This window comes from Equus asinus, chromosome 13 (assembly GCF_041296235.1).
Source record: "Equus asinus isolate D_3611 breed Donkey chromosome 13, EquAss-T2T_v2, whole genome shotgun sequence".
Taxonomy (NCBI): Eukaryota; Metazoa; Chordata; class Mammalia; order Perissodactyla; family Equidae; genus Equus; species Equus asinus.
Genome location: NC_091802.1, coordinates 49903004 through 49927941, shown reverse-complemented (window position 1 = coordinate 49927941; position 24938 = coordinate 49903004). Strand labels below are relative to the sequence as shown.

The following is a 24938-nucleotide window of genomic DNA, read 5'->3' as shown; positions in this document are numbered from 1 at the left end:
TTGGGTTAAAGTTGGTTAATGAATCTTCAATTCAATCTAAGGATGTGGCTAATAACAAAGACAGATGGTAATATTTCTTCTTATTTAAAGAATCAATTTCCCATCATACTTGTCCCTTCTCTATTGTCTCTTCACATATTCACATGAATGAACATATGAAATATACTATATTACTCTACTCACACTACTTATCTCAGGTCTTAAGATTCTAACATTATACCTAATTCCTTAAAGACAATGAACATAAAACCAGGCCCTAATTATATTTTAAGAGTTCACTCATAGCTTTGAAAATGCCTCAAGTGAAAAGATCTTGAAACCATCCTACTTGAAATATTTAAAACATACCACCTCTATAATGGGTTTGATGTCGCCCCTCCACCTTCATTTTTATTTCAAAATAAAATATGATAAAGAGGCTGGTTTTACACACAGGGTAGGCATCAAACCCTCCTCCTGGTTCTCAGAGCTTGCCATGAACAGTTCTCACTTCCCCTTTCATTTAGTGCACTTGTAGCATTCTCATTTTGCCTGGTCTTCACAAAGGACCTATTTTATTGTTCCTTACCTTTTTTCTCTCTCCAGGATGAAGCATTTTAATGAAATAAAGTCCTCCTTTTTTGTGACTTTTGTAGTAGGAGAATTACTCAACTGCACTGTATGTTTCATGTTGTGTGTAAATTGGATTTGGTGGGACTACAGGAATACTCCTAAAAAATTAAGATCATTAGCCTGAAATTATTTCTCTATTCATTTTTCTCTGGAAAAAACAAAGTACTGATGTGATGAACATCACATGATTTTAATAAGGGTAATGCTGTCCTTTTTATTATTAAAGCATACTTAATGTACCAGCACTCATGCCTTTTTGTTTGGTTCATAAGGAGCAAGACAGTATTTACTTATACTCAAAGAAACATAAACTATTTTCCTTTGCTCTGTAGATAGGTCAAAATTAAGTAGACTCCAACTGAATGCATTTTTCAAATTTCTTGCTAGCATTTTCTATGTGCATCACTTAAAACTTCTAAAAGAGCCAAAATTAGTCACACATTATAAACCACCTCAATTTGTGAAAACATCTTTTCAAATCAGATACCTTTCCAGACTAATCTAGCTTATGATAGCCTACATAGAATTCCCAAAAGAATACCTTTATCTGATTTAAACAATTTCATTCTTTTCTTCCTTATAAGCTATACAAACAAACCAGTGCACAACATTAGAAATAAGAGATGTGCGGAATGAACTAAGTTATCACTTCACTTTGTAAACTGCCCTTTTGTTGCCACTGCTCACAAATTAATACATTCCTTTTTATATCAAGTTTTTCAATTATACATCACCAAAATAATTTCAGGCTAATGATCTTAATTTTTTAAGAGTATTCCTGTAGTCTCACCAAATCCAATTTACACACAACATGAAACGTACAGTGCAGTTGAGTAATTCCCCTACTACAAAAGTCACAAAAGAGGAGGACTTTATTTCATTAAAATGCTTCATCCTGGAGAGAGAAAAAAGGTTAGTCATACGACTAAGCATTTATAAATACATATGTATCTTAAATGCTGTTCCATTTTGTTATCTTAAGAATGTATCAATAATTCTCAAAAACCCATATAAGAATTACAGCTCCTCCTTTAAAATAATACAGGTTTCAGAGTGGAGGCCAGCATTTCTTTTTAAAATATTCCCTTAAAAGTTAAATACAAATCCGAAATGTGTGGAAGGAGTTCAATATTGCAGAGATAGGTTAACTCTGACATAGTATAAAATACTGCTTGATATGGCACCAACATGGTAATATTTACCCCATATTTATTCAATGTTACCATTTAGCACCACCTTTTTTTTATGAACCTTCTGTTCATAAAAAATATATACACAGGAAAGAATTTTCTATTTAAGTAAAAAATTCACATCCATTTCTAGAAGAATGGCTTACCAGTCCTCTAAGAAAATCACCCTCTCCAGGAAATGCTAATGTTGCAACATTAAATGAACAGGATACAAAATTGTACAGAAAGCACAGAAAAGTTTATCTCAACATGCAATACTGTATTCAAATACCAGAAGGAAATACACCAAAATGTCAACAAAGATGTCTTGGCGTACAGTGGCTAACTGGATGATTTGCTACAAAGGACAAGTATGTTTTAAAATTTAAACTTTACAAACCGCTAATTTGGATTCTGGAGCCTATAAGTAATTCCCTCACAAACAACACAGCTTTCCTACTTTTCGGTTTTCACATAATGATAACGCTAAAAAGCTGCCTAGAGTTTTTTATTTTATTTTATTATTATTTTTTTTTTTTGAGGAAGATTAGCCCTGAGCTAACTACTGCCAGTCCTCCTCTTTTTGCTGAGGAAGCCTGGCCCTGAGCTAACATCCATGCCCATCTTCCTCTACTTTATATGTGGGACCCCTACCACAGCATGGCGTACCAAGCGGTGCCATGTCCACACCCGGGATCCGAACCAGCAAACCCTGGGCCACCGAGAAGTGGAACGTGTGAACTTAACCGCTGCGCCACCGGGCCAGCTCCCGTAAAAGTTGCTTAGAGTTTTGAGCCCTGAAAAACTCCTCAAAGTTAAAACATTTTTTTGAAAAGGGTCAATCATACACAATCCCAACAGCATATTAAGAAACATTTAGCTTTGCCAGAACTAGAACTTTTCAGTAGTAAAATTTTTTTGACCCTCAAAAAGAAATGACCTCAAATGTTACAAAGAAAAAAAAGAATACAGTTTTTCAACATATGACAGTTCCCAAATATAGTTTCAATTCCCCTGCTATCTAATAGAAGGCCCAGAAGAGCACTCCGTAACACCCAGAAGTCCTTGTGAATGCACACCTGATGAAAGTTTTGCTCTATGATGATGCGCTACAATGCATTGTGAAATCCCACAACTCAAACACTACGCAACAATCAACATTAATTAATGAAATGATTCTGTGCCTAGGATCACACAGCAGGGGAGGGGAAGACTCAGATCACTTCATTCATAGTTTACTGTTCAATCCATCATCCCTAACTCTCTTGCCAGCTAGGGAAGCTCCACATAGCCTACATGAGCATTAACTACCTTCCCCTACCCTTCTGCCAATCAATCATGTCAGACAGAAAAGAAACGCAACCTGTGAATGTTTCTAAATACTGATGCATGTGGGTGACAGCTCAAAATTTATACTGGCATATCAGTTTTCCAAGTCACTATCCGGTTAACTGTGTTAAGGGATGCAGGAAGGCATGGTAGCGAGTATCAGACATGGGCTATGCAGTCCTATAGTCCTGAGTTAGAGTCATGGCTCTATCACCAGAACTAGCCATGACCTTCACCTCTATGAACCTGTTTTATGTACAAAATGCAGGGAACTGGACTATATGCTCTCTTGGGTCTTTCCTAAGTTAGTAAACACTTAGTGATCCTGATACTCTTGGCAGAAAAGCAACAAACGCAGTATACTACAGCATTTATCATATCATTTGCAACCACTGTGGGCTAACTGACTGGCTCCCCACTAGACTGAGAGCCTCCATCAAGGCAGCCAGACAGGCAGTGCTTGAGTCCCCAGGGCGACTCAGTCTAGAACACAGTGTGGGCAGGTATTTAATACACGGTGACTGAAGGAATAAAGGAATGAATGAGTGCCACGTGTGTAACTCATCAAGTTATTGCACTCACTGAATAAGAAATGGTCATAATTAAAACAATCAAGCACAAAGCGAAAAACGTTCTGTTTGCCTGGCCTAACAGATTAAAGTATCACTAACTGATATTAACTCTTCTTCTGAGAGTGAGATTCAAAGAAATTGGTTAACATAAATTCAACGTCCTCTTAAACTTTAAAAAGGCTTGAAAAGACCCACCCTACTGAGCCGGGTGGCTGAAATACTGCAAAAGGGAAACAGGAGCAGTCAGCTTGATCCAAGCGGCTCTTCACCACTTCCTCACCTCTCTCCCCTCGCCAAAAGCCCTTCCAGCCTGGCTTCGCCCTCACCACGTCACCGGCCACAGTCAGCAATAACCTTCTTGTCGCCAAAGTCAATGGACACGTCAGTCTTCACCTAACATGACCCCTCAGTGGCAGGTGGCACTGTTGCCCACTTTTTTCCTCTCTGAAATACTTTCCTGGCTTCCATGGCATTGCCTGTTCCTGAATTTCTCCTACCTTTCTGGCCACTTCTGCCAGCATCTCCTCCTGAGAACATTCTCAAAAGCTTTGAAGGTTCCTCAAGACTCTATCCTGAGCCCTAATCTCTTTTCACACTCTTTCCTCGAGTAATTGTATGCATTCTAAAGACTTTAAATATACCTGAATACAAACAACTCCTGAATTTCTACCTCTAGCCCAAAGCTCGCTCTGGATTCCAGATTCCTGTATCCGACTGTCTACTTGATTCTAGCTCTACGTCTCTCAGAGACCTCAACCTAACACACCCAAAGTCTTAAGTTTCCCCTCAAATCTCTTTCTCACACAATCTTTTCATTTCAGCAAAAAGCACTACCATCCATCTGGTTGCTAAAGCTAGAAACCAGAATCACTCTTAACATATGCCTCACTCCCTCATCTCATATCCAATCTACCAGAATCCCAATGATCTTCCCTAAAAAACGTACCTTGAATCCACTGTCTTCTCTTCATCTCTATGGCTACCACCCGAAAATGAGCCGCTCATTCTACAACACTCTCCCAAGTCTGGAACTACTTAGCATCCAGAATGGAACAAAGGCTCTGAATAAATATTTACTGACTGACTGCTCTCCTAACTTCCCTCCAATCTCCACATTCCAGTAAGCTTTTTCCCACCTTAAGTCCTGCACACATGGTGCTCCTTCTGCCTGTCGAGCTCTTCCTTCTTCTTGCCTGGCCAACCCTTTCTCACTCATGAGGTCTTAACTTAAATGTCACCTACTCAGACCATCCTCTTATTCTCTTGTCCTTCCTTTTCTTTTCCTACAGAGCATTTATCACATGTGTGATTATTTGTTTGCCTATCTAATGTAAGTTACTCCAACTAGCATCTAAGAACAATGGGAACAGATAAGTTGCATCTGGTTCACTAGCAAATAGCCTGCAAAAAAGTGCCTGGCTCATTAATATGTGTTCAACAACACTTTACTGCGTTAACTGCTAATCAGACTTGTTAAAGAACAACAGATGTCCTGAAACCTGCTACCCCAGGCCTTCTTTCCTCTTCATCGCCTCTTACATTTGCTCTTCACTTGTCACAATTGAGGAGAAAAAGATTCAAATTATCATAATGAAAATGGATACTCTTAAAGTAATGCTCTAAACCTTAACACTTACAGTATAAAATATGATTATATATAAAAAAATCAGATGGACATATCTATTCCTATCAAAAGAACGCACTCCTACGGAATAATTTTTTTTTTAAAAAATAGCGTTCTTTTTCAAAAGAAAGACATCTTACATTAAGGCCAACTGTGTAAAATACTATACTACAGGTGGGAACCTTGGTTTCTTACTAAATTGTACCACTAACCTTAAAAGTGGTTGCAACATTTGATCATAACATAATTTAAAAAGTCAAGAAGAAAATTAAGCAAGTCAAGAAGAAAATTCTCCATGCCCTAGAGTTGAAATATACATAATCTATATGGGTAACAATTTACAGATTCTATCATTTTTGAAGCTGTAGCGAACAAACAAAGACAGTTTTACTGCACATGTGGCAAGTTAGTAACAGTTAACAACAGCAAGTCATTTGTACTGCAATATTTTAACTCAATAGGCTAAATCATATTACTCTTTCTTTTAAGGATAAATAGTATTTGCAGCTTTGTGAATATACAGAATTCAACTACTCAGGTTTTAAAAAATCAAGAGGGGGCCGGCCTGTGGCACAGCAGTTAATTTCACACGTTCCACTTTGGTGGCCCGGGATTCGCAGGTTCAGACCCTGGATGCGAACATGGCACTGCTTGGCAAGCCATGCTGTGGCAGGCGTCCCACATATAAACTAGAGGAAGATGGGCATGGATGTTAGCTCAGGGCCAGTCTTCCTCAGCAAAAAGAGGATTGGCAGCAGATGTTAGCTCAGGGCTAATCTTCCTCAAAAAAAAAAAAATCAAGAGAAATGAATTTAGAAACCATTTTATATTTAAATAGCAATTTATTTCTCTAAAATGCACATACATCTTCTCATCTGTTAGGCCTCACACAGCACAGTCAGCCAGGCAATAACTTGTAAGCGACCCTCTAGCAACTCAGAAAATCTAGTACAGTTGCTCAGGGCTAGTAGCTTCCATGAGTTTTCCTTTTGCTTAATATCAATAAATGCATACAACCACACTTCACATCATGAAGCCTAAAACAAAATCACATGATGATATAAGATGGACACATTCTCTATACAACTTTTAATGAGGTAGTTCGCACTATTTAACAGAAAAATAATCGTTAAAAAGATTACCCTGGGGGGGCTGGCCCCGTGGCCAAGTGGTTAAGTTCGCGCGCTCCGCTGCAGGCGGCCCAGTGTTTCGTTGGTTCGAATCCTGGGCGCGGACATGGCACTGCTCATCAGACCACGCTGAGGCAGCGTCCCACATGCCACAACTAGAAGAACCCACAACGAAGAATACACAACTATGTACCGGGGGGGCTTTGGGGAGAAAAAGGAAAAAATAAAAAAATCTTAAAAAAAAAAAAAAGATTACCCTGGGAATAGGAAAACAGTAACCAGGATATTGAAAAGGAAAGTGAAAGTCTCTCCCTCATTATTCCTTATTCCAGCTCTTTTTCTTTAACTATTCTACAAGAGGTAAAGAACAGAGAACTGTCCTGGTAACAGGTTAAATGGAGCTGCTCTGGCTCAAAGACACTTGGGTGGGGGGGTAATAGAAGAGTTCTGTTTGTTGGCTAACATTGTTGTTAAATGCCAAAATCAATAAAATGGCTTTTTTTCTTTAGGGAAGCAAATTTGAAATGTTTATTTTCCTCTACAAGAAAAAGTAGAGATTCTGTTAGACTAATGTTTTTAGTTGGTTTTTATACAAAATAGTCAGAAGTTCTAAAATCTCACAAAAAGTAACATGAAATCTTAAAAAAATCATTCTATGTTTTATGAGTATAAGGAATTTTTTTTTACCTTGGAAAAGAAGCCTAAATATCGCCTGTAACCCAAGTACTCGCAACACCTCTGCCAAGCCACAGGCACAGGAAATGGCAGAAAGGGAAAGAGTACACAAATGTGTGCAGGTGGAGGGTCGCCACAGAAACAGAGGAGGAGGGAGAGAAAAAGAAAAAGAAAGCAGCGTGCTCAGCGGGAGTGGCAGAGACAGAGCGCCCGCACCCCTGCCCAAGGTTCCCTCAGCGTGCCTCCAGCAGGAAGAGGGCAATCTGACAAACTCGGACTACACATCTGAAGGGTTTCAGGAACACACTCTCCAAACAATTAAATAATTCTGGCTATAAATCTCACAGTGAAAATGGAGAAGATCAACAGTGGTTAGGTTCACCATACATTTATGTAATGTTTATTTTATTATTATTGCTCTTATTTTCTTTTCAGTAATTTTAACAATTTAATAATTATCTTTATTATTTTCAAAGCATTTTTATTTTCATTATTACATTTGGTTCCTTAGAATTGTAAATGCTTTTTAAATCATTTAAAAATGTATACACAGATCAGCCATAAAGATACAGTCCCATCATTTATAACATGTTTTTTGTTTGTTTAAAATGAATGTATAAGCAAAGGGTTTTCAGAAATGACAACGCTATGGCTGTCAGGAAGACAGATTATGCAATATTTCTTTAAAAGTTTATAGCATATTGTTCAAGGAGATGGAAAATATACTATCAATATAGTGGAAAGGAAAGGTAAAATTAGCTAATCTGATCAGTATGATAATTTATATAAGGAAAAAAACAGTCAATATGAAATAAGCAGACAGCTGACTTTCAAATGGATACTGGGCTGGAGTATCTGGATCTCTTGTTCCTGATGTTAAAAGTTCAGAAAATATTATCCTTATCTTCATAAAATGTTAAAGAAGTACTATGAAGAAATGAAAAACTGTATCATAAATTTTCAATCTGAAAATCAAGCAAAGTGATAGTAGAAGGCAACAAGAATCAATGTAGCAATGAAAACGTCCCATCTCTCTTTGATATGCTACCTTTATTACAGACAACAAATGGTCTAACGAGAATGTAAGTCATATTCTGCATTATTTAGGATCCAGAATTTTTATATTGGTAATCAAGTTCAGAGAGTTAATCAAATCAAAGCTAACAGTGCTTTATATTTTAGAAAGCTACCTATACTTTATGCATATGGCATATTAGGAATATTAATGGCTAATGTTAATAATACGGTTAATACGTGTCAGGCACTGTGCCAAAGGCTTTACATGGATTATCTCATGTAATCTCTACAACAACTAATAGTAGTAGGTCCTTGGACCATCCACATTTTACAGTTGCAGAAAGAGAAATGCAGAGAGGCTGAGGGCCTCACTCAAGTTCACACAGTGAGCGGCAGACCCAGGATGCGAGTTCTGGCTGGCTATCGAGGTCCACTTTATCCTGCAGCACAGCAGAAAACCACATGAAATTTTAAGGTCACCACATTGAAACCACTTCTTAAAACATTTTACAATATGTAAAATAAATCAATAAATTTGACATGGTTATTTTCTCATTTGCTTGGAAGATACAAAGTAAAGTTCCACGTCGCAAAACCAAGTTCTCAAAACCAAAATAAATCAATGAAGAGTAGTCTACTAAAGTATTCTGCAGCTATTGCAGAGCAGTTGGGGATGAAAAAGTTCACCCACTGCACTGATTTAAAAATCTTTTTTATTTGTTTTGCCAAAAGAAGAGAGATTAAATTTGAAAGATTAAGATAAACAACTACTATCGCTGTAAGGGATGGGTAACTTTAGCCAAGGCCACTGAAGTTCAGTTCTCAAAACAGAACTATTTCCTTGATCCATATCAGCCCCTTCTAATAAGGCTCTGCTAATGGAGATGTAACAAGGTCTCCTGAAAAAAGGCATCTTGTAAAAAAAATTTGTTCACCATAGAGACAAGAGTGAATTTTATCATGTAGCCAGAAAAAAATGAAGTACTTTCAAAAGAGGAAATCAAAATCACTGTTAATTTCCAGAAATAAGCACTCTAAAAAAATAGTTTCTAACTAGAACAAAAATTTCCGAGAAACTACAATCTGGAAGGCTCATAAGCAAAATGAAAACTGTGACAACTATACAAGAAACACTGCAAAGGAGTTTATAAAAATAACAGAATAAAAACGTTCTGATATCTATTCTCCAAACCAAGAGCAAATCTGGGCAACTGTATGCCAGTTATGTGCCAATTTCCAAATGATACTTTCCTAGAAAAATATATGGCTGCCTTTCAGATAACTGGCTGCCATTAAGCTTCTATTTTTCAGGGTACATGATAAACCATGTTCACTGATCGAACAGCAGCGGAGGATCACTAAGAGTTAACCTGCAAGGAAGTGGAGCTTCAAATAGCCTTTACCATGATGAATGGTGGTTAGGGTGAACTGCACCACTGTTAGTTAGTAAATTTACCATTAAAGGTCACATAAGATTGTTTATATTATAACTTAATAAAGTAAAAAAGGATATTACGAAAGTTCGTAATATAAAAAGAACTATGTGAATATCAGTTCAATGCCATGTATTCTTAATAAAACACTACATATATTTAAAGTAATGTGCTAGAAGTTCCTAGGAGAGTATTCATTATTTTAGTGTGTGGGTGTTGGTCAGAAGAGGCTAGGAATGAAAGGAAAGAACGCTCCAGAGATAGAATGCTTGAGTGCTTTCAAAATGCTTTAGCGGCTAGCGCTTTGGCCCAGGAGTCAGCAGATGGAGGTTCCAGCATCTATCCTACCATCATTTACTCTCTCCGTGATCTGAGGCATCAAGGAAGCTCTCTGCATCTGAGTTTTTTAATCAGTGAAATGGGGACAACAGCCCGTATTCTGCTTCTCTCTCAGATGTTTTTTTTAAGGATTATATGATAACGTATGTGACAGAGCTTTGAAAAGTACAAAGCAATTTTTATAAAATCGAAGGCATTAAAAAGTGGTATAATTATCAGCATTTGAATTAATTTTCTGGAGAAAAAAAACTAGCACCTGTCTTGGGCTAATATAACGAGATACCCCAACTTGGTTGGGCTGGCACCTATTTGTGAAAGACAAACAGAGAACACTCAATCCAGGGAGTCCTTTGGCCCTTATACTTTTCTTAAAAGTGAGCTCACAAAACTTTCTCCCAGGTTCGGTCCACACTCTAGTAAAGAATTCTGAAACTATAGTCTAGTTTTCATAACAAAACTATTTCCTTGCTTTATCCCTTAGTTGTTTAATAAACATTTTCAGAGCATCATAAATTACTGTACCACTAGCTTTTTTAGCAATAAAAGGTAACATAGAAAGCAGCAAGCACAGTATTTTACAATCCCTCTTCAGCATCTAGAGCCCAGACATCCCAAGGCTAGTCAAGCTTCTACGTGCCCCAACGATATAAACATGAACACATCAACATAACACATCAAGAGATACACTCGTGTATGCATGTATATATGTAAATACATACAATCTCACAAGGTTGTCTTAAAACTATAAGCACGTGCCAAAACACCCTCTTTGTTTCTAATGTAATCAATACTATAGCTCTGGGTCTCCAAGGTTTGGATAAAATGTAACCACTTTGACACTTGACCAAATTCACCAAAAGAAAATTCCAACTATAGAGACCTAAATTTTAAAATCTCTACAATCTCTAATGTTATATATATTCCTTACATTATATAGGCTGAAATATTTTTCCCAAACACTAGAATCAGTAGACAATAGGTTTTTAACAGCTTGAAGTAAAAGTCATTTTTTAATTTTATTCAGAGAAAATGGACCAAATCCTTCTTCAACCAGAAACATGGTAAGTAGTAACTGATTCACTCCTTAAAGCAAATCCAAATGAATGTTAAAGAATAAACCAATGACTCTATAATTTCAAATCCATGCTGCTGTACTAATAAAAACAAGTAAGTATTTTAGCCGAAACAGAAGTTCCTATTTTACTTAGCACTCAGCTCCTTTTTATAAGCTACTGCATGAGACTAAACAGTTACTTTGTTACACAGACTGAGGGCAGCTCTGTCTTCATGAATAAACCACCTCATCAGCTTGGAGAACTGTAACTATTATCAAGCACAAACTGTACTACTTGAGTAAGAAAAACTAAGTCTAACTGAAGGTACCACGATAATACAGAAAACCGTTTTGGTTTCAGGAATTGCAAAGAAAGACTGGTCATTACAGGAAGTTGTATTAATGCTGACAATGCTTAAGTGTTTACAGAAACTAGGAAGCTCTGGAGTGTCCCAGTGTCAGACACTTTCCTGTCCTACATAATCAGTTCTATAAATTTTGCTTATATTTCTCCATAAGGTACGGTATATTAAACATTAAAAAAAATTAACTGGTTGTGACTCCTGGCCATTTTGTTAGTTTTGCTACATATCTCCAGTTCTATCATTTCCCATCCAATCCTTGACTCCCATCTCTTTAGCCATCTAAATTACCAAATTCCCTGCTACAGTCATGTAAGAAGTTATTTCTAAAGAAAGTCTCTCCCCAGTGCAGTGGCAGGTTACAGTGAAGGCACAGCCAAAGCAGAGCAGCACAAATATTTAATCCAGCACTAGAAGAGGCCACTTCTTAGGACAGATTATCCTCAGCGTGCTAGTTTATAAGAACTAGGAAGGTACCTTAAGCTATCACATCAATGTGAATCTTAGATGTTTCTTTTTCCACACTAGCTATTTAGTTTACCCATAATGAAACTAACCAGAAAAGGAAATGTTTGCCTTTGGGAAATCGGGAAAGAAAACATTCATGTTTGCACCGGAGTTATTATTAACAAACGAACGGTCTGCTAAAAACCTAAGCTGCGATATCACTACCCTATCCCTTGTCCCAAAGACTGATTAGAGGGCAATCATTCACCTTAAGCAAAAAAGCCATAGAGAGGCTTAAAACTGTCCCTATTTTGTTTTGCATTAATATGTTTAATAACCAACCATCAGTTGAAATTAAGAAGGCTAATTTTATCTAACTCTTCCCATATCCCCTGATAAGTTTTTTATCCAAGATTCAAAAATATACATTGTTAAAACAAAAAAGAAAAATTACGATTCTGTGCTACAAAGACTTCCAATCTCCTGGAAAATTAACACACATACAGAAACAATTCATACTTCCCAAAAGGAACCTAATGTAGGAGATGTTTCTTTTTTGTAGAAAAATCTTATAATTCAGAATGTCTAAATAGTGAGGAAATAAAATAAGTGTCAGGCCCTATGCTAGTGAGAGAGAAAAAGACAAGGCATACCAAAGGAACTTCTACTTTAGTGGGAGGGCCAAACACGAATGCAAATAACCTGAACATAGGCGACTAGGGGAGGTTAGAAAGCGGGCAGGGTACAGGGCCGAGGGCGCCTTCCAGACGGCAGGACTGAGGAAAGCTCTGACCTGAGACACTGTTCCTTAGTGTGACCAAGGAGCAAATTCACCCAAATCGCCCCCCGCTGTCTGCTACAGATACAGATCACATGGTCCCATCCCAGACTCCTGCATCAGATCCTCTTGTGATGGAATCCAGGAATCTTTGTTTTGTTTTGTTTTGTATTAAACAAGCATTACAGTGAATCAGATTCACGTGGTCCATGGACCACATTTAGTTACACTAAAACTTGATTACCATTGTTGTAAGTGAAAGGTAAGATCTAACGAACAGATAATGGTAATGAAAAACCCTGACAGAAGGACTTTGTGAAGAGAACTACGCAAGTAGAAAACCAGAGTACGTGGGAACTGAGAAGTTACAGGCTATGTGCAATAGTCTAATGAAATATGTTGCTGGAATCGTGGGTAAGCTAGCTAGACTCCTGACTCAGTTCAAGAGGCTGAACTCTGTTCTGGAGGTAATGGAGAATGAGCAAAGCTTTCTGAGCAAAGCCATGCTGTGTTTGAACAAGACTACCTGAGAGTCCAAGCAAAAGGCGCTAGGACAATAATGTAAAGGAGGAGAGGAGGGAGGGGATGCGAGAGACATGTCAGGCATAGAAAGACAGGACTCGGCAATATGCTGCATGTAAACAAGAGAAGGAACTGAAGAGGACTTTGAGGAAAATTTTAAATAAGCCAAGTGCCTTCTCAGGGTCCAACACTATGCCAAGCACCACAGAGCATTCAAAAGTATGAAAGTCATTTGGTCAATGTAATAACTGAGCACGTACTATGCGTGCCGGGTACCATTCAGCACCGAGCACACACAGGGAAAAAAGCCCTGTCCTCCAGGAGTTTAAAATTAGATCTCTCCCTGTTCCTCTTTTCTTGTGTCTCTACATTTTATCAGAAAAAAAGTATTTCTGGAACTTGTCTCTCTTCAGCCTTCAGGCCTTCTCTGCTCTTAAAGCAGCAGCTGGCTCAAGTCAAGAGCATGCAGGTCCTCAACTTGAGTGGTTATACCTATTTGTTCTTACTGCCAAATACCTAGGAACGCTTTCTCAACAATGACGACATGACAGTCTGGATTCAAGGCTGTAAGATGTGAACATCCAAATTTAAGAAGAGTCAGTGAAGCCCAACTTCAATTAAATGGACTTAGTGGAACTTCCCTCCAGAGAACTTTAGAGTACGGTCATGTGCCTCATAACGACATTTTGGTCAACGACGGACTGCACATACGACAATGGTCCCATGAGATTAGTACCATACAGCCTAGCGTGCAGTAGGTTATACCATCTAGGGTTGTGTAAGTACATTCTATGACGTTCACACGACGACGAAATCACCTGACAACACATTTCGCAGACCACAGCCACGTAATAAGTGATGCGTGACTGTGCAGTCATTTGTTTATTCATTCAATCAATATGTACTATATGCTATTACAGGTGGATGTTTCTTCCCTGACCTGAAAGGATGAATAATATCCTGAGAAAACTTACAGCGGAAAGTGTGATTTGTTGAGAAAATGAATTAAGAAAAAAGGAGAATAAATGGCACTTAAAAACCTGAGGGAGGGTGAAGGAAGACGGAGAAGGGTTGTATGGAGGAACTTAGGCAAGCAAGACTACTAAAAAGAAAATAAAAAACACTGACCAAAGGACAAAAATTAACCACAAGTCTCAGAATTGGATGGAGGTCACTTATCAAGTTAAATGCACAATTTTCAACATATAATGCTGCCAACTACTCAATTTTAGCAATAACGCGAGTCTCTGAATAATGAAAGTCTCTGCCTTTCATTAATGGACAAATTACGCGACAAGATATACACACTGAAGAAGAGAAGAAGATAGTAGACAATCAAATGCCAGGTTGTATGGCACACATGAGGGCCATAATTTAAAGTAAAGATTCTGAATCAGTTTTATAAAAAGATGTCATGAACACCTTTCTAGAACTTTTAAGCCAAGCCTGCTTCTGAGTACAAACTATAATAGCAAGACTGCTGGCTACACATCATTTTGTAGCCACACCCATAAATGTGGATCACTTTAACGCCGGTGACATCATCAAACAACTTTCTAAGCAGTTTTACTTTTAACTGTCACTTTATTTTGATCACATTACAGTAAAACACTTCGGATCTGAACTACCTCCAAAGCGCATACAGTCCAGACTGCTATCATTTCTGGGATCTTCCTGGTCTTTGGCAAATAAAACCCAGAATACAATCAAAGCATTCACAATTAAATTACAAAACACTTGATAAAAAAAGCTATTTCAATTATTATTTTTGTATCTTTAACCTAGATCAGATCTTTTCCACCCTTTCTTCAATGCTGTGTAACAGCTACAAAGCTTTATGGGTTAAGACAAAGTAGAAAAGATAAATGTAAAATAAATTCTAGGTGCTTCTCATGTGAAACAGAGGTACAAATGGTAACTAAGATTATCTTGTTCTTCAAAAAGGAACATTTTGTCAAGTGTGGTTAGAAGCCTTAAAGAACACACAGAATGGAAATATATAAAAAACATGACTGTTAAACATTAATGATTTTAATCTCTCTATGCATTAAATTAATCTGTATCATAAAATGAGTACCTCTAAAGACTAAATAGCACATCTGAACAACTAGGTTCAGTTACTGAACTCCTAGTCCAAGATTAAAAGGTCAACTTTTCTAGAAGGATGAAGATTATTGCTGTAATTGGGAGGAAATTATTTTCAAAAGAACAAAATTAGAAATGCTTACGAAAATCATTATGATCTTACTTTCAAAAAGGAAAAATGACCAATTAAATATTCACCAATTTGGCTTCACCAAATCTATGGGGTTTACCTTATTTTTTATCTTGCTTGGTTTAAAAAGCTCATCTATATAGCAATCCAAATTTCTGAAGCTCAAATTCTAGACAGATACATTATATTGTGAAAGTCAGTAAAAAAGGTGTGTCAGAATCAGATGTTAATAAATGTCATTAAAATAAAATCACAATTTTAAAAGAACAAATCTCTTACCAGTTGAAATTCTCGACGCCGGTCATAGGCATTCTGTATGCCACTGTCTGCCCATAATGCTCGTATAGCAGGAAGATATTGTAAAAAAACTTGAGTTTCCACCATTCCCTGGGCCGCCATAGGGGACCGGGTATCGAATGCCATCATCTTGTCTCCACTGAGTTGGTTTGAGTCATCTCCCCAAGGAATGTGAAGCTTCTCTCGGGCATCTACCAGCACCCTCATACCTTTGTTTAAAAAGAGAAAGAAAGTGTGACGGGAGTCACTAGATATTCTCATAGATTCTACTCCAGTACTATCTTCTTAAACTTCTTAACTACTCCAGGCGCACCGCCTCCAAAAACGGAGACCAACATCAAAACAAACACCATAACTTCTCAGAGCTTAAAAACGCCAACCGTTGTTCACAGTCATAAAATTAGAGCCTTGAAAAGCAAACACTCTTAAAACAATTGCTCTTTCCGAAAGATTTTAGCATGTTCCAGTTTATAAAATAACTTCTGGGGTAGAAGGCAGTCACAAGAGAACCAAAACTAGTGAAGGAAAAAGAAACTATGCTGCCGAGCCCGACGTCCAGGCTCTGGAGAAAACGGCTGCAAGAAAGATTTTACGAGCCTCTCAGAAAGACATTTATTTATGAAACGCCAAGAACCAAACATTATCGCTCTGTATTCTGTTTGTTCCCTGAGCACCCTGCTTAACCCAACACTCAGTCTTCTAGGAACACATTCAAAACTCAAACCCTTCTCCTATACCAAGCTTCAAATCAGTATAAGTCACAGGATGGCCTTAGATTTCCCTAAAAGGAAGACCAACTGCAAAAAGGACAGAGATTTCAACTCACAGAGATTAGTTCAAACTCAGTATTTCTATCACTAAACTGTTATCTTGGTCCATCTTAATAGTCATATGACTATTAAGTCATTTGTTTGGATAAGTGAAAAATTGTTTTGCAGTCAATTTTCTCATCATGCCAACTCAAAACAAGTAGATGTCTAGTGACTGACTTCATCTCATCATCAAGGCCCAAAGCAGGTCACACCTAGGACCCAGTGCACATTAAGAACCAGGTGTGTATCTGGCTCATAATCAGTTAACATGTTGACTCTATTCTTTGACATAATTCCTTAAGATCAGCTGCATCAGGACACAAAGGTACCCTCAATTAACGACTGTCAAGGTGGAGCCTTTGGCCTTGAAAGGGACCTTAATGAGTTTTGTGCTAAACAGTAAGATAGGATAAATACAACTGTTTCGTACAGCTTCACTGCCGTGGTACCAGAGCTCAGAGCTTGCTGTGGTCTGCGAGCTCCTGGCTTAGTGTTCTTCTCCCCTCATTACCCCACCGTACTCCCCCACCCGAGGGGGTTTTCCTCTACTCAGTTCTGGGAGAAAAAAAGTGACATGAGGGAGTTGCTTAAGTACTTCCAGAACAAAAACTCACACTTAAAAAAAAAACACTGCTTGAAAAGATCTGCAATCGGTAGCAAACTCCTAGATAATTGCTACCCAGATAAAATAAAAAGATTCTGAAGCACTTGAAGTACCAGCCTCTGTATCTCAATTTTGCTGAAATGCCTTTTACGTAGAAAATACTTGATACTAAGAAAAATGAGCGCTACTTATCATTCAAATGACAAAACAAAAACCATCTTCTCTAGTTCTTTGAAAGCCCAGACGTAAAATTCTTGTGAATTTTTCACTCAAAAAAGTCTAATTTTAAAAATACTGTCAAATAGAAGCAGAACGTATGATCCAAGACCGCACTGATTCACTGATTCAACCTGCACAGGCTCCGCATGGCTTTTAGGCCAAAGATTCTTCGTATCAATGGACAAATTCATTGAAAAAGTAGAAGCAAGTGGTGGTACCCCTCTCCCGCCCGCCCCCAGTTATTAAGCAAAAGGAGAGTGGAACGTGTTGCATAGTGATTACAGGCAAACATCCTGCCCGACCGTGACACTCAGGCGAGAAACGACTGATGCTAATTTTTTCAGCCTAACTGTATGGGTCTACTCGTTCCTGACGCCAGCACAGTAAACATGACACCCTTGAGTTTCATATCCTCGCCCCAAAACGCCCAGAGTCTGTCACTCTTCGCCCTTGACAAGTGTCTCGGGCGAAAGTTTGCTCATTGCGATGCTTCCAGAACTCCCTTGCTCAAGAGGCGGCCAAGGAAGCAGGGAGCTGGGAGCAGACCCGACCCCATGTGACTCGGGTCACCCACCCCGGGCGACGAGGTGGGGCAGGCGGCGCCAGGGAAGGGGGTGGGGGTGCAAGGTCTGCGGTAGGCTCGAGTCTTCCCGCCTCGTCTGGAAGGAATAAGACAGGAGAGGTCGTCCCGCAGCCCGGGCGCCCGGCTCGCCTCACTTCTCTCTCCGAGGGGGCGAGGCCAGCGGCGGGGTGGGGGCCAGCCGTGACCCCGGCTCGGACGGGAGGGGGGAAAGCGGAGCGTCCCCGAGCATCCCCTCTCTCCCCGAGGGGGCGAGGGCACCCGGGCAGGCAGGACGGCGCCCGGGGCGCGCCCCCTTCCCGCCCGCTCGCCAGGCCCGGTCCGCCGCCAGGGACAGCGCGAACGAGGGCGGTGCCCGGCCCCGCGCCCGCGCCCCCGGCGCCCGCTCGCGGCCCCCCGGCCCCCCGGCCCGGCCCGGCCCGGCACCTTTGATCACGTTGCTGTAGATGGTGGGGCGGAACTCCTCGCGCGCGCGCTGGTCGAAGTCCTGCCCGTGGATGATCCGCATCTGCTTCAGGAAGGTGGACTTGCCGCTCTCGCCCGCGCCCAGCAGCAGGATCTTCACCAGCCGCTTCACGTAGGTCTTCTCCCGGGACAGGCATTTGTCGATCTCCTTGGACTTGCGCTGCTGTTCGGCCTCGCCGCTCGTCAGCACGCAGCCGGGGAAGCACACGGACAGCACGGACCGCGACGGCAGGAAGTCCGCCATCTTGCCGCCGCCGCCGCCGCCGCCTCGGCGGGCCCCTCCGGCTCCCTCCACCTCCTCCTCGGGCGGCGGGCGGCTCCGGCTCCGCGGCTCGAGGGCGGGGAGCGCTGCGGCGGCCCGAGCGTGCCGGGGGAGGGAGGGAACGAGCGACTGACTCGCAGGGCGGGCCGGCCGAGCGGGGAGGGAGGGAAGGAGGGCGGGCCCGGGAGGGGCGGTGGCCCCAGGGGCGTGCGCGCGCTCGCTGCCTCCCGGGGGCGCGCACGCACGCCGCGGCTGCTCTCGCGCCTCCCGCGCCGGGCCGGCCAGTCACGCTCTAACTCGCGTGCCCGCGGTCGCCGTCGGGGGCGCGCGGGGAGGGGGCGCTGGCAGTGGTCACGTGGTTTCTGTCCAGGCCGGGCGCGCGCTTAGGCTGGGGAGCTCGACTTTGTTTCCCATTTATTAGCTGCGCCCACTTACGGGCAAAAGGGCCACTTCCCAGAGTCCCGGAGGCCGGAGGTCAGATCCCCGACGCTACCGTTTGCGCTTCCCAACCCCTCCCGCCGTTCTTACACCCGGGTTACGTGCCCGCCGCCGTCTGCTGTCACTGTTCGCGCGCCTTATTTCGAGGTCATTGGCTCCAAAGTTATTCAAACAGCAGGCTCAAGCCTGGAAGGCTTTTGATGCATTTTCTTAAGGTGGCTCCCTTGACATCTTGCTCTCCTAAGCCCAGAATGATAATCAAACATCATCAACCCCTCCCCCCAAGCTCTTTTTGACATTCTCAGACCCCTGCAAAGACCCTCTATTGAGGAGAAAGAACTGGAGTTGATGTTAATCTGAGATGTGCTAGGAGAGGTTGTTCATGGCTGATTAATGTGGATTCCCACCCGAGCCTCCCTCCCCGCTGCCATCAGTGGATGGTAGCTGGAGGAGGGTGAGGTCATGGTGAAAATCCCCCTGAACCGGACACTGTGATGCACTCTTCCCTACAAGGAAGCAGATAAGCAAACAGCTCGAGGACGGGACCAGGCAAATTTTAGGTTTCCTGCCAGATTACAGAGGATATGACCAGCCAAGGGACTTTTTTCTGTTCTAATAGCAGATTCAGGCCAAGACACCTGAAAGGGCTGCCAGGAGACAAACGACAAGTGGCATCTGAGTTGGCAGAGAAACTGCATAGCAAGGGCCCCGGAAGCCAACTTCTTCATTTTTAATATTTAGTTTCAAGGGGAAAAAGCCATTTTGGTCTGTCTCTGTTTTTGGCAGTGCAACCATAGTGCTCCTTGACTTGGGCTCCTGCAGCTCAGAAACTGCACACGTGTTAGGCAGTTGAGGTAAGAGGTCAGCACTCTGAGAGGCTCATGAATAGGTTTAAATTAAAAAATCAGTGCTAATCAGTTTACTGTGAGGGTTGGGTTAATAGTTGAGGAGCCTCATGACTCAGTAAATTGGCTGCAGTAAACAGTGCCTATAGTAGGATTATCTCCTGCTGTCCTGGCCAAGCCCATAGGGTGGGCAGTCTACAACATACTAAGTAGGGTAGGTTCAGCTCCAGTATCTACAGATTGATAGGGTCAGAATCACCGGGCAGTGGCTTCAAGCAAAATGTATGGTGAAAGTCTACCGCCATGGATGGAAGATCTCTCTGCAATTTCAGTTAGCGTCCGGAAGGCCATGCTCTCCTGTCATGAAAGGACTAATCTCTGCCCAGGACAGAGGTGTATCACTGGCCCTGCTAAGAACCATTCCTACGTGGACTCCTGATGCTAATCTGAACTCTTCTGCAAAAGCAGGAGGAGCGAAGCCTGTAAGTGAGATAGTTAACATCTTTTTTCCCCCCAAAGTGTGTGCAACATAATGGAGATGCAAGGATGCCTAGGAGGCAGGAAGGTATTCCTGCCCAGCCAGTTCATGCTGTGACACGTAGAGCAGCAGAGAAAACTGTTCAAAGTCCTGACTGTAACCTTGTGTTGGAACAAGCTTGGCTCAGATCAAGCCTAGCTGCTTTAATCAGTGTTTCCAAAAAGGAGACCTCTTTGGGCCCAGTCTGGGGTTTGGCTACAGCAGTCCAACTGCTTTCAACTGTCTGGTAATCGAGCTACCTTGAAAGTGTAAGCATAAAAATGAGTTAGAGGTTTGGTGGGTCCTCAGAAAGTTAAACGTAGAATTGCCATATGATCCAGCAATTCCACTCCTAGGTATATACCAATAATAATTGAAAACAGATGTTCAACCAAAAAAAAGTATACACCTATGTTCATGGCAGCATTACTCAGAATAGCCAAAAGGTGAGGCTAACCCATATATCCATCAATGGATGAATAGACAAACATAATGTAGTATACCCATACAATGGAATTATTCAGCCATAAAAAGAAATGAGTGCTGATACATGCTACAAAATGGATGAACTCTGAAAACATTAGGCTAAGTGAAAACAGCCATACATAAAAGGCCACATATTGTAAGGTTCCATCTATATGAAATGTGCAGAATAGACAAAGCCACAGAAACAGTAGATTAATAATTGCCAGGGGCTAGGGGGAGAGAAGAATGAGAAGTGACTGCTTAATGGGTACAGGGTTTCCTTTTGGGGTGATGAAGATGTTTAGGAACTGGATAGTGGTAATGGTTGCAGAACTTTGTGAATATGCTAAATGCCACTGCATTGTACTCTTTAAAATGGTCAAATGATGAATTTGATATGTGAATTTTACCACAATAAAAATGAGATAGGGAAAATAATATTTTCCATAAAAGAAATGTCATTGGCGTTATTTAACATTGAAATACCCACAGTGTGCAATATTCAATGAATGAAAGTGCAGTTATGTTTATTTTAAAATAATGGTCACGGGGCCGGCCCCATGGCATAGTGGTCAGGTTTGTGTGCTCCACTTTGGTGGCCTGGGGTTCGCTGGTTCGGATCCCAAGAGCAGACCCACACACCACGCCTCAAGCCATGCATCCCACATGCAAAATAGGGGAAGATTGGCACAGGTGTTAGCTCAGGGCCAGTCTTCCTCACCAAATAAATAAATTAATTAATAAAATAAAATAAAATAACATTAACAATGTAAGTTATTTGCACCAGAAGTATATCAAGTTACTTTGAAATGTTATTAGCGATATTTAAATTTTCAGATAGATTGTTTCATAACTGAAAAAAAAATCCAAACTTTTTAAGGGAGTATAGAGTCTGTTGGTTAGAACTGAATCTGCTGAGTGCTGTATTTCCAGTAGACCCAGATGTTAATTCATTGGAAACATCTGTATTGTTGCTAGCCAGTTAATCCATGTGCAAATGAGGGATTCAGATGCCCCAAGGAGCTGTGATAAAATGATTGAACAGTTGATTTGTTGCAATGCTCTCTTCTTTCTGGAACCTCAAGGTCTGGTGACAAACAGTCTTGCAAGATAAAATGTGACTAAAATTGTAGAAATGGAGATTTCCAAATGGCTTTTCTCCTGTAATGTGGTCACCATAGGAAGGAACAAGCCCTTTCCAACAATACTGCCAATTCTTGAAATCTACGTTTTTTTTTCAATTGGATTGCCGCAATGGTGCAAAACTCTAGAATTTGCTAAGGAGTCACTGAATCACACGCTTACAAGGAGTTAATTGGTTTACCAATTTTTTTTTTAAGGTATGCTTTTTAGTGAGGAAGAGAGACCCTGAGCTAACATCTGTTGCCAATCTTCCTCTTTTTTTTTTCTCTCCCCAAAGCCCCAGTACATAGTTGTATATCCTACTTGAAGGTCATTCTAATTCTTCTATGTGGGATGCCACCTCAGTATGGCTTGTTGAGCGGTGAGAGGTCGGTGCCCAGGATCCAAACCGGGGAACCCCAGGCTGCTGAAGTGGAGCTCGTGAACTTAACCACTTGGCCACAGGGCTAGCCCCTGAAATCTACTATTCTTAACTCTTCTGTGTGAACTGAAAGATAGGCTTCCTATCTTATAGTAATAGCTTGTTTTCACTTAAAAAAAGGTGGTATTGCTTAGCTTATTTACCACCGCCATGCCAAATAACTTTGGGCTGTTTACAAAAATCAGTATTATCCACAAAGGACAAAAATTTGTCACCCTCAGACATATTCAAAAGAATGTGCCAGAGGCTGTAGGAATAATTCCAAAAGAGGAGTTAAAAAAAATTGTTTCATATGATAGGAAATATAATTTAAATAAGGGTTTCACCTGCCAAGATGACTCCTCAGTGCTCAGGATAGGACAACACCCACTTAGATATGTTTACTTAAAAATCAATCACAGTACTGATGTTGTTGAACCTTGTGTTAATTTTCTAGTAAGGATGGTGATGCATCCAGCGTTCTTGCTACACAACTCTATTCTGTCACATCCTCTGTATAAAATAGGTGGGTTCTAATCCTTTCTCACAGATAAAACAGGCATGGTTTTTTTTCATATCTTCCTTCCTTTCCCTACTAGAAAAGGAAGGGAATTCCCTAGCCCTCCCATAATACAAATCCCTTACATTTGTGTCATGTTTTAAACGCCCCAAAGCACTTTGACCTACTTTATCTCATTCTCCACTCACAGTAGCCTGACTACGAACACCCAGCGTTAACCTTCCTCTCATCACACAGGAGGAAGCTGAGAGGAAGAATAATTTAAGGGATGTGCTCAAAGCCTCAGCCTGGCCAGTGAAAGAGCCAGAACTAGAAGCCCCCTCTTTTGACTCTGAATCCAGTGCTCTTTCCGATATGCCAAAATGGTGGGCCCCGAATGCCCAGGAGTATGAAGTTCAAACTGAAAAAACAAGTAGCTAACTGTACTTAACCCTGAAGCACATAGAGTCCAGAAGTTTTGTTTGTCTGTTTATTGGTTGGTTGGTTGGTTGGTTGGTTGGTCTGTTTTTCCAGCCCCTTCCAGGCTGACTGCCCTCTCAAAGTTTACCAGCGCTTAGACTGATTCTGGTAAGATGTTCCGTACTTTGAGCTCAGCCTCTGGTTTGTAAAATGTTCCAGGTGGCTGATGTAGAAATAAAAGAGCAGCAAGCTTATGGCAATATTTACATGGTGTGTAAGCCCCAGACGTTCCCTTAACATGAGTTAGACATGAAAAGGCACCTTTTTTGTAGTGAAATTTGATGGTGCCCTTACCAGAATAAGCCTTTCATGTGGAAAGTTTTGTATGAAACTAGACATGTGGAATTGCATTGTTGGTGGGTTTTCTGTTGTTGTTATTAATGGAAAACATGACTTTAACTGCTGGTTGTATTTTTCTCAGCCTCCGAGAAAGATCCATGAGCTGCTGCTGACCAGCTGTGACCTCACTCAGCTTATCTGAAGTGAGAGCCTGTGCTGTCCTAAAGACACACACCAGCACGGGTATATAAACTCTTACACCTTGCTTACTGCATCAGACCCGTTTACGGGCAATCTATTTATATAACATAAGGCTTTGCCTGTAAATCCGAGATTCTTTCTGAGAAACTCAAAGCATCCTGCTCAGTCTCTCTCCTTTATTTTCCATTCCAGCTTTTAAAGATGAGGAATACTTTTTATGTTTTATTGCCCGTAAGAGGACTGCCCCTTGCCAGAATCAGTAAGGGTGCTTTAACGTAAGTTCTGTTTCTCCAGGGAAGTTTAAGTCTGCGGAGTCTCAATTTATTAACTCTGCGTCTTAAAATCTTCTGCTCCCAACACTGAGGTGGCAGTTTTCTTTCCCTCGGAACACTGGATTCGCAGGCTGGGACCTGCTGTTCTCAGGAACCACACTCCAGGCTAGCTGGCTAGCAGATAGCCCCACACGTCACGGCCTGTGGCCCTAGCCTCTGCCTCAGTATAAATGCCAGGGCATGTCAGCTGGTCAAGCTGACCCTTAAGCGTAAGGGCTCACGCAGGGGCACCGAGAAATGGTCCATGTGGCCTTTATCAGACTGTGGCAGCCTGGCTCCTGGAGCAAATAATGTCATCAGTGCATCTGTCTCCAAACTCCTGTGTCAGCTGCTAAGGAAAAGAAGGGCTAGCTCCTGGTAAGATTCAGGGAAAGGCAACAACTGCTGTGTCAGAATCACAGAACTAGAGGTCTAGAAGATGAGGCACTGTCGCCAAGGTCCCTCTCTTGCTCTAGTTGTTAGCTTTCTCCTGGCTGTGGGAGGGTTATGCCAGGCCCACAATGAGAAGATGAGAGGAGGAAATGAAAGCAAAGAGAAGCTGCTCCATGTGTTTCAAGTAATTTTGCACTTGTGATTGTTTTCCTTTTCTTTGCTAATAAACAGAAATCTAATATGAAAAGTTCTCTTAATAGTGAAGTAATCTACTTTTCTGTCTCAACCTTACGAATTGCCTCAGATAGTTTGCTAGTTGTTTTGTTTTCCAGAGAGGGAATGTAGTACAGTAGCAGGAACTTGGTGAAAGATCAGTTAACATGTCTGAGCCTTGCCTTTCGTATCTGTAAAATGGGAGTAGTTATACATCAAGATTTGTCCCAAGGATTA

General features: G+C 41.1%; 1 protein-coding gene across 1 annotated transcript in view; it reads right to left on the bottom strand.

Moving 5' to 3' along the window:
- GNA13 (G protein subunit alpha 13) overlaps positions 1-18747 on the bottom strand; it is a 39324-nt gene extending 20577 nt beyond the window's left edge. The window contains exons 1-2 of the mRNA XM_044744532.2: positions 18217-18747; positions 15558-15784 (exon numbers count right to left, since the gene is read on the bottom strand). Of these exons, the coding sequence (XP_044600467.1) occupies positions 15558-15784; positions 18217-18499 (510 nt within the window). The 5' untranslated portion in view covers positions 18500-18747. The remainder of the gene's footprint in view (positions 1-15557; positions 15785-18216) is intronic.
- Between the last annotated feature and the right edge of the window lie 6191 nt (positions 18748-24938).